This window comes from Theropithecus gelada, chromosome 5 (assembly GCF_003255815.1).
Source record: "Theropithecus gelada isolate Dixy chromosome 5, Tgel_1.0, whole genome shotgun sequence".
In the NCBI taxonomy this organism is placed as follows: domain Eukaryota; kingdom Metazoa; phylum Chordata; class Mammalia; order Primates; family Cercopithecidae; genus Theropithecus; species Theropithecus gelada.
Genome location: NC_037672.1, coordinates 91,044,083 through 91,054,806, shown reverse-complemented (window position 1 = coordinate 91,054,806; position 10,724 = coordinate 91,044,083). Strand labels below are relative to the sequence as shown.

General features: G+C 38.3%; 1 protein-coding gene across 2 annotated transcripts in view; it reads left to right on the top strand.

The window, feature by feature from the left end:
- Positions 1-10,724, top strand: part of CWH43 (cell wall biogenesis 43 C-terminal homolog) — a 97,822-nt gene that overhangs the window by 20,135 nt on the left and 66,963 nt on the right. For both annotated transcript variants that reach the window (XM_025385890.1, XM_025385891.1), the window contains exons 7-8: positions 3,808-4,065; positions 7,268-7,393. In XM_025385890.1, coding sequence (XP_025241675.1) covers positions 3,808-4,065; positions 7,268-7,393 — 384 coding nt within the window. The remainder of the gene's footprint in view (positions 1-3,807; positions 4,066-7,267; positions 7,394-10,724) is intronic.

The window sequence follows — 10,724 nt, the reverse complement described above, 5'->3', positions numbered from 1 at the left end:
GTTGGGAGATCCACTGCTCTCTTCAAAGCTGTCAGACAGAGTCATTTGGGTCTGCAGAGGCTTCTGCTGCGTTTATTGTTTACTGTGCCCTGTCCCCAGAGGTGGAGTCTACAGAGACAGGCAGGTTTCCTTGAGCTGCTGTGAGTTCCACCCAGTTCGAGCTTCCCAGCAGCTTTGTTTACCTACTTAAGCCTCAGCAATGGCGGGCGCCCCTCCCCCAGCCTCACTGCTGCCTTGCCGGTAGATCACAGACTGCTGTGCTAGCAATGAGGGAGGCTCCGCGGGCCTGGGACCCTCCCGGCCAGGTGTGGGATATGATCTCCTGGTGTGCCTGTTTGCTTAAAGCGCAGTATTGGGGTGGGAGTTACCCAATTTTCCAGGTGTTGTGTGTCTCAGTTCCCCTGGCTAGGAAAAGGGATTCCCTTCCCCCTTGCGCTTCCCAGGTGAGGCAATGCCTCGCCCTGCTTCAGCTCTCGCTGGTCGGGCTGCAGCAGCTGACCAGCACCGATCGTCTGGCACTCCCCAGTGAGATGAACCCAGTACCTCAGTTGAAAATGCCGAAATCACCGGTCTTCTGTGTCGCTCGCGCTGGGAGTTGGAGACTGGAGCTGTTCCTATTCGGCCATCTTGCTCCGCCCCCCCAGAAGCTTCTTAATCTGCATATAAGTTGCAAAAAGAAAAAGAAATGCATTCAGCATTTGTTCAGCATTTATATCATGCCTTTTCTCATAAAGTATAAGCAAAGTGCTTATTGGGCAGGTAGTTAACAGCTTCATTTTAACCTTAAGAACACAGAGAAATAGATTGTTAGTTAAAGAACAGAAAAGCTGTGAACCTATCGTGTTATACTTATTTCCCCAGACAAGTAAGGTCATATCCTTGAGAGTCAAACCTAATCTAGTTTTGCTGTCTCTCTGCAGTATTAAATAGTAGCTTTAAAGACTCTAAGAGAAGCAGATTTAAGGCTTCTAGAAGGCTGTTTGCAGTAGAAGAAAGCAGGGCCATAATTCACCAGCTTCATTTTCCTTTCTGATCACTTACTCACTTGCAATAAGTTGGAGCTCAAGCTTAATTATCTGGAGGTGGTGCCCACTTTTCACTGTGATTCGTCTCTGGAAACCACACAATAAAGCAAGCTGTGGCCAAAGGAATCCTGTTTTCCCACTGTACAGTTTAAGTTGACAATCCAACTGGAGACTCAGCATGAAATTAATTATGGCAGTGACTGAACAATTTCATACAAGCAAAGATACAGGTGCTTTAAATGTTGATAGCAGTTAAATCAGTAAAGCCAGAGTTCTATTTTTAAAAAAGGCTAGATAGAGTAAACACATTGATAGGACCCCATTGTACTGTAGTGTTCAGATAATTTTACTACATGGAAAACTTGATTTATTGAAAACTTATATGTGAGTTATTATAACTGTTATTGAAATAGTTACCATTACTTCCACTTGATGTCTTTGATGTTGTACAGGTTTGGGGGGAGATTATTGGAAAGGCTCAAACAAAAGCAGTTAAGGAATACAGTTAAGTGAAAAAGGTAAAGTGACTAACAGTGCGTATCGCATGCTACCATTGGTGTACAAAAAGGAAGGGAAATGCATGCACATATATATTTCTTTGTATGTGTAGAGTATCTCTGGAAGGATGCAAAGGTAAGTGCTTACACTGGATTGGTTGCCTTCACTAAGGGGAACTAATGGGTGACGGGACAGAAAGTCCCTTTTGTAGCATTTGAATTCCAATTTTGAATTTATAACCCACTTAAACAGTACAATTTTGGCAGATTTAAGATATAGAGCCCATTTTAAAATAGAAATAAAAATGGTAACAGTCAAGATAAATTTGAGAGATGTTTTCATTCCCTCTAGATAATTCTCTGTAGTAAGACAAAGAGAACAATATTATTCTAACGTCTTTAGATTAGAATATCAAATTCAGAATCATTCTTTTAAAAACAGTCATTGTAAGCCAGTAAGTAAGAAAAATTTAACCTCACTAATAGTCAAATAAGTGCAATTTAAAATGTCATAGCATTTTTGACTTTAATTTGGTAAAGATTTTTGGCATTATTACATATATTTGGTAAATTTTTACCAAATTAAAGATGAAATTTTGGCAGGATTTAAGAGGTGTTGAGACTTGGCAGGTTTTCTACAGGAAGTAAAGACAAGTATTAGGTTTCCTGAAAGTTGCTTTCAGGAAAGCAACAGGTCACAAGTCATGACCTTAAAATACTTATGCCCCTTAACATAAGAGTTGTGTTGCTTAGAATCTGTTTTAAGGAAATAATAGGTAATGTGGCAAGGGATCATTGACAAAAAAATATGTTCATCACACTGTTGTTTTAAAAGCTTGACATGGGAAGCTTCATAAATGGCCAGCAATAGGAAAATACTTATATTGGGGTGTATTTATCCAGTGAAGTATTATATGTACATTAAAATGTTTTAGAAAAAAATTATTTACACTAATAAATGTTCCTGATATAATGTTTCATAAAAAGCAGCATATATAGTCTTTAATATGTGGTACAATTCCATTTATGTAAAAATACTTCTGTATATACACAGAAGATGACTTAGAAATACACAGAAATATTGGCTGTGGTCATCTCCATCTTAGTCAATCCTAAACTGCTTCTTTTCGGTTCTGTATTTTTAAAATTTCTAAAGCAAATAGGCATTACATTTGTTTTATTTTAAAATGAAAAAATTCCATTGAGGATCTAGGTATTTAAAGATCTCCCTATGAAGTTAAACTCCATGGTTTGTAGAGGACCTTGGAATCTAGTTCTCATGCTCATCTGAGAGATGTTCTTTTTGAAGTGGGGAGAAATAGGCAGTCAGGAAGGTGGCATTGCCCTGTGATGGTGCAATGGAGTGTACTGAACTTATTGAGCTATGGAGCATTAAGATGCTGGCTGGAGCCACTTTCTGCTTCCCACTGCTTTCTGGAGTTCTTGGCCCAAGTAGTGAAGAGTCTGCTGTAGCTACCCTTGAAGGGTGGGTCCTAATTACACAACATGGATTGGAATGTTTCAAAAATGCCATATTTTCTATGGAAAGGGATTATATTGATGGTCCCAAGATGGAGTGGACCCTGCAGTGCTATTTCAAAGCTGATTTCACAAGAATTGGGGGAAAGGTTATGTGACCTCAGCATTGGCTCAATAAACTAACATTTACAGAGTGCCTGCTGTGGATCCGACAGAATGCATAGCTACCGACACCTAGCAGGCTGTTGGGTGATGAATGAACTGATTGCAGAATTGCTCAAGCAGTGAACCTACGAATGCTACCTCTTCTCTTGGGGCTGTGTGGTTGGAAAAGTCAATGTACCTCTTGTAGGATAGGTGGTAGCATTAGATGGACAGAAATTCCTTTAGAAGCCCCTTAACAGAAGTGTTCTAGAAACCACACTCTACCTGTTTTCTAATGTCCTGTATCTGATTGGTTAAATGTAATGGACATATTTTTGGTATTACAGATAATTTTAGTTTTTATTGCTGTTAGGATCTTAACAGCAACGACCTAAAAATGCCTTTTTCCCTCCTGCCCTTTCTGAAGAAATAGCACTGAACTGAGATTTACTAGATCCACATTCTACCTCCAGTTGAGACAGTAACTGGCTGTGTGACATTGGGCAAATCACATTAACCTTGTCAGATCTTAGTTTTCTCATCTGTCTGGAGATTGGATCAGTATACCCCTAAGGTCTGTTCTGGTTCTAAAGGCTATAAATTGGTCATCCTCTAAGCTCAACTGCTTTCCTGTCTGATTCATTTCTCTCTCTCACAAACAGGAACAGCTTCAGCTGCGGGGCTCCTTTACCTGCACACGTGGGCAGCTGCTATGTCCGGCTGTGTCTTCGCTGTCTTTACTGCGTCCATGTGGCCTCAAGCACTTGGACACCTTATTAACTCAGGGACAAACCCTGGGAAAACCATGACCATTGCCATGATATTTTATCTTCTAGAAATATTTTTCTGTGCCTGGTGCACAGCTTTTAAGTTTGTCCCAGGAGGTGTCTATGCTAGAGAAAGATCAGATGTGCTTTTGGGTGAGTATATTTGAAAGGTATGGATTAAAATAATTACTCAAAAATATCCTTATGGACTGACCAGGATTTAGCACCTTATGTAACTGGTAGAAGTAAACAGGATGATCTAGCTTTCTTAATAAAATAGACTCTCTTGATTAAAACATAAAACCTGGAGGGATGTCTAAATTATAAATTAAAAACAAATGTCTTAATTTACCAGCGCATTTGAGTAATACTTATTACTACAAAGGTCTTTTAAATTAATTAGTTGTGAAAAGATTCAGTCCATACTAAAGTGTAAACAATGTAACACTTGTGTTATATGACGTGTTAGGAAAAGGTATGATCATGATACTCATGCTGCCACTTCAGTGGTTGGCTTGTAAATATACATGGGGATTGTGATTTTTTGGGGTTCCCCTGAATTTCATTTATGAATGTTTTTTTGAGATGAGGTCTTACTCTGTTTCCCAGGCTGTAGTGCAGTGGTGTGATCATAGCTCACTGTAACCTTGAGCTCCTGGCCTCAAGCGATCCTTCTACCTCTGCCTCCCAAGTAGTTGGGCCTACTAGGTGTGGGCCACCACACTCCACTAATTTAAAAACTTTTTGTAGAGACGGGGGTTTTGCTATGTTGCACAGGCTGGTCTTGAACTCCTGGCCTCAAGTGATCCTCCTGTCTTGGCTTCCCAAAGTGCTAAGATTACAGGTGTGAGCCACCACACCTAGACGCTATCATTTTTATTTAGTATATTTGTACCAAAAAATTCATATATCTTAGTGTAAATGATAAACCTCCAAATCATAGCACAAATATATTTACCATTTTAGTGGTTATGAATTTGCATACCAAAATTATAATTTCATAAACTTAGCTCAGTTTAATATTTTAAAAATTGATTCATATACCAAAATTATAATTTCATAAACTTAGTTCAATTTTAATATTTTAAAAATTGGCTTCTGGCAATAATAAAATTATTGGTGTATACCAGGCATACATAAATCAAATGTTGTGAATCATTTAGATTACATAATTTTAGCTTAAGTAACATGTCAAATTCTTCCACAAAATGTTTGAAAGATGAGGAGAAAAAAACATGTTAATAAGGGATAAACTCGTTCGTTTGTTCAGTTATTCATTAAGAACATTAACATGATTTCACTGGTTGTCTACATTTTGAAAAAAATATGATCATGTACCTTATGTTCCAGGAACAGTGCCAGATACTGAAGATTATTTTTTCACCTTTTTATCTGTATAAATTTGTGGGGTACAAGTGCAATTTTGTTACATGCATAGGTTGCATAGTGATTAAGTCAGGACTTTTAGAGTATCTATCACCCTAACAGGGTACATTGTACCTATTAATCAATTTCTCATCACTGCCCCCTTTCCCGCCCTCTCATTCTTCTGGTCTACTTTATATAGCATTCCCAGCTGCTGAAATATTAAAAACACCCACTGTCCTTGCCTACCTGGATCTTTAGTTGAATGGGGGAAACACCATATATAAAACGAGACAAATACTTAAGAAATTACAGTTGTGCGAGTGCTACTCAGGAGAAGTGAAGGCTTCTATTTGGGTTCTGTTTTTTTCTTTTTCTTTTTCTGTTGCTCCAGCTGGAGTGCAGTGGTGCAGTCATAGCTGTGTATCCTTGAGCTCCCACCTCAACCTCCCAAGTAGCTGAGTCTCCAGGCACACACGACCATGCCTGGCTGATTGTTATTTTTTGTAGAGATGGGGTCTCACTTTGTTGCCCAGGCTGGTGTCGAACTCTTGGGCTTATGCAATTCTCCTGCCTTGGCCTCCCAAGGTGCTGGGATTACATCTACCTGAGTTCTGCTACAGTGGTGCCCTGACAGATATCCAACTACTCTGTACATTTTCCCATATGCTTTTCTACCCCATGAACTAGACATCTGTCAGGACAGGCTGGTTTGAAAGACATATTTTCAAATTACATGAAATATTTTTGAATTAACTTGGAGAATTTGGTATTTCTGGTAAATACTCAAGCTTTTATCTAATGAGAGAAATACATTGCTGTATTTCTTCTGTGGTAACCTTGGCTTTGTAAACTTTGTATTTCTTCTGATTTCTTTCAGGTGTGTGTACTCTCCCCTGCTTTGTTTTCTTGTCCAATGCCCTGCTTTTTTTCTTTTACAAGCTTGCTTAGGGATCTGCCATGAGAATAAAACAAATGAAAGTAAGAACTATTCCATGCATGAGTTTGTTTCTTTAGAATTTTATGAACGATGAGTTTTTTTTTTTTTTTTTTAGTTTCTTCTCACTACTTATGGGATTGTAGAAACAGTGCATAATTACAACTTCATACAACTAAGAACTTTAAAGAAAAATAAGAGTGATGTTATTTGATGAGGCCACAAAAGCCAAGAAATATTAGTAATATTTAGAGTAGCTTTTAATACAACTGAGTTGAAAATAATCTTTATTATATCAGAATTTAGTTATAAATTTATTTTCTGGGTTCCTCCTGCTGTTTCCTGGAAAATTGGATACCGCTGGTTTTGCTTGGCTTTTGACTTTCACTTGACGTTTCTTAAATGCCTTAATTTCTTAATTTCCATATGGCAGCATATCTCTGTTTCCATTTTTAGTGTGTATGGTTTTAGATGAAGTAAGTAAACTTTAAGTGTAAGCTAGTTTGTTGTGCATCCCAGTTTAGCTCTACTTTATTGTCTGGCCTGTTGGCACACTGTGAGTTCCCGCATGCATCCTCTGTGCGGCCTCTGTGGCTGGAGGACTCATTTCCTGGGGCAGAATTATTGCAACAAGCACTGCCATATTAAGAGCCTACATATGCTCCATTGTGATTCTCAACCTGGTGCACGGAAGGGCTCTTACTGCATCCCTATGGGAGCTCAGAAGATTTCACTGTCCCCTGCTCAATCAACAGTCAGTCAGTAACACCTTCAGCAACCTAACAACTAGGAAATACTCAAGAAATTCAAAGAAATATGCATCGGGAAAAGGCTGGGGTCCTCTCACTTAAAGCATGATTCCTAGAACCCTACCTGATATTTTCCAGTTATCAAAGGCACTACCAAAGTAATTGCTTAGGTTCTGAGATAAATTAAATCAGTACATGAATTTCCAGGGTATGTTCCTTTAAAAGAAATCTCAGCTGCTGGAATACAACATTGGAAGGATTTTTGGATCAGAGTATAACGTATTCTTTCTTTCCCTTATAACAGGGACAATCTTGTTAATTATTGGGCTGAATATGCTATTTGGTCCTAAGAAAAACCTTGACTTGCTTCTTCAAACAAAAAACAGTTCTAAAGTGCTTTTCAGAAAGAGTGAAAAATACATGAAACTTTGTAAGTATAGTTTTACATTCTTAAAAAATTAATTATATAAAATTCTAAATATATGAAATTAAAGAGTATAATGGTCCCTCAGGTGTCCTTCATCCAGTTTCAGCAATTCTCAACATTTTGCCATGTTGTTAACAGCTATCTTCTCTACTTTTTTAAAAAAATTATACTTTAAGTTCTAGTGCGCATGTGCACAACGGGCAGGTTTGTTACATAGGTATACATGTGCCATGTTGGTTTGCTGGACCCATCAACCTCGTCATTTACGTTAGGTATTTCTCCTAATGCTATCCCTTCCCCGGTCCCTACCCCATGGCAGGCCCCGGTATGTGATGTTCCCTGTCCTGTGTCCTTGTGTTCTTATTGTTCAATTCCCACCTATGAGTGAGAACTTGCAGTGTTTGGTTTGTTGTCCTTGTGATAGTTTGCTGAGAATGATGGTTTCCAGCTTCATTCATGCCCCTGCAAAGGACATGAACTCATTTTTTATGGCTGTGTAATATTCCATGGTGTATATATGCCACATTTTCTTAATCCAGTCTATCATTGATGGACATTTGGGTTGGTTCCAAGTCATTGCTATTGTGAATAGTGCTGTAATAAACATACGTGTGCATGTGTCTTTATAGAAACATTATTTGTAATCCTTTGGGTATATACTCAGTAATGTGATGGCTGGGTCAAATGGTATCTCTAGTTCTAGATCCTTGAGGAATCACCACAGTGTCTTCCACAATGGTTGAACTTATTTACACTCCCACCAACAGTGTAAAAGCGTTCCTATTTCTCCACATCCTCTCCAGCACCTGTTGTTTCCTGATTTTTTAATGATTGCCATTCTGACTGGTTTGAGATGGTATCTCATTGTGGTTTTGATTTGCATTTCTCTGGTGACCAGTGATGATGAGCATTTTTTCACGTGTCTGTTGGCTGCATAAATATCTTCTTTGGAGAAGTGTCTGTTCATATACTTTGCCCACTTTTTGATGGGGTTGTTTTTTTCTTGTAAATTTGTTTAAGTTCTTTGTAGATTCTGGATATTAGCCCATTGTCAGATGGATAGATTGCAAAAATTTTTTCCCATTCTGTAGGTTGCGTGTTCACTCTGATGGTAGTTTCTTTTGCTGTGCAGAAGCTCTTTAGTTTAATTAGATCCCATTTGTGAATTTTGGCATTTGTTGACATTGCTTTTGGTGTTTTATTCATGAAGTCTCTGTCTATGCCTATGTCCTGAATGTTATTGCCTAGGTTTTCTTCTAGGACTTTTATGGTTTTAGGTCCTACATTTAAGTCTTTAATCCATCCTGAATTAATTTTTGTACAAGGTGTAAGGAAGAAATCCAGTTTCAGCTTTCTATATATGGCTAGCCAGTTTTCCCAGCACCATTTATTAAATAGGGAACCCTTTCCTCATTGCTTGTTTTTGTCAGGTTTGTGAAAGATCAGATGGTTGTAGATGTGTGGTGTTATTTCTGAGGCCTCTGTTCTGTTCCATTGGTCTATATATCTGTTTTGGTACCAGTACCATGCAGTTTTGGTTACTGTAGCCTTGTAGTGTAGTTTGAAGTCTGGTAGCATGATGCCTTCAGCTTTGTTCTTTTGGTTTAGGATTGTCTTGGCTATGCGGGCTCTTTTTTGGTTCTATATGAACTTTAAAGTAGTTTTTTCCAATTCTGTGAAGAAAGTCATTGGTGGTTTGATGGGGATGGCATTGAATCTATAAATTATCTTGAGCAGTATGGCCATTTTCATGATATTGATTCTTCCTATGCATGAGCATGGAATATTCTTCCATTTGTTTGTGTCCTCTTTTATTTTGTTGAGCAGTGGTTTGTAGTTCTCCTTGAAGAGGTCCTTCCCATCTCTATTAAGTTGGATTACTAGGTTTTTTATTCTCTTTGTAGCAATTTTGAATTGAAGTTCATTCATGATTTGGCTCTCTGTTTGTCTGTTATTGGTGTATAGGAATGCTTGTGATTTTTGCACACTGATTTTGTATCCTGAGACTTTGCTGAAGTTGCTTATCAGCTTAAGGAGATTTTGGGCTGAGATGATGGGGTTTTCTAAATATACAATTATGTCATCTGCAAATAGGGACAATTTGGCTTCCTCTTTTCCTAATTGAATACCTTTATTCTTTCTCCTGCCTTATTGCCCTGGCCAGAACTTCCAACACTAAGTTGAATAGGAGTGATGAGGGAGGGCATCCTTGTCTTGTGCTGGTTTTCAAAGGGAATGCTTCCAGTTTTTGCCCATTCAGTATGATATTGGCTGTGGGTTTGTCATAAATAGCTCTTATTATTTTGAGATACGTTCCATCAATACCTAGTTTATTTAGGGGTTTTAGCATGAAGGGCTGTTGAATTTTGTCAAAGGCCTTTTCTGCATCTATTGAGATTATCATGTGGTTTTTGTCTTTGGTTCTGTTTATATGCTGGATTGCATTTATTGGCTTGTGTATGTTGAACCAGCCTTGCATCCTCAGGATGAAGCCAACTTGATCTTGGTGGATAAGCTTTTTGCTGCTGGATTCAGTTTGCCAGTATTTTATTGAGGATTTTCGCAGTGATGTTCATCAGGGATATTGGTTTAAAATTCTCTTTTTCTGTTGTGTCTCTGCCAGGCTTTGGTATCAGGATGATGCTGGTCTCATAAAATGAGTTAGGGAGGATTCCCTCTTTTTCTATTGATTGGAATAGTTTTAGAAGAAATGGTACCAGCTCCTCTTTGTACCTCTGGTAGAATTTGGCTGTGAATCCCTCTGGTCCTGGACTTGTTTTGGTTGGTAGGCTATTAATTATTGCCTCAATTATTGCCTGTTATTGGTCTAGTCAGAGATTCAACTTCTTCCTGGTTTAGTCTTGGGAGGGTGTATGTGTCCAGAAATTTATCCATTTCCTGTAAGTTTTCTAGTTTATTTGTGTAGAAGTGTTTATAGTACTCTCTGATGGTAGTTTGTGTTTCTGTGGTATTGATTGTGATATCCCGTTATCAATTTGTATTGCATCTGCTTGATTCTTCCCTCTTTTCTTCTTTATTAGTCTTGCCAGCGGTCCATACATTTTGTTGATATTTTCAAAAAACCAGCTCCTGGGTTAATTGATTTTTTTGATGGAATTTTTGTGTCTCTATCTCCTTCAGTTCTGCTCTGATCTTAGTAATTTCTTGCCTTCTGCTAGCTTTTGAATGTGTTTGCTCTTGCTTCTCTAGTTCTTTTAATTGTGATGTTAGGGTGTCGATTTTAGATCTTTTCTGCTTTCTCTTGTGGGCATGTAGTGCTATAAATTTCCCTCTTAACACTACTTTAAGTGTGTCCTAGAGATTCTGGTACATC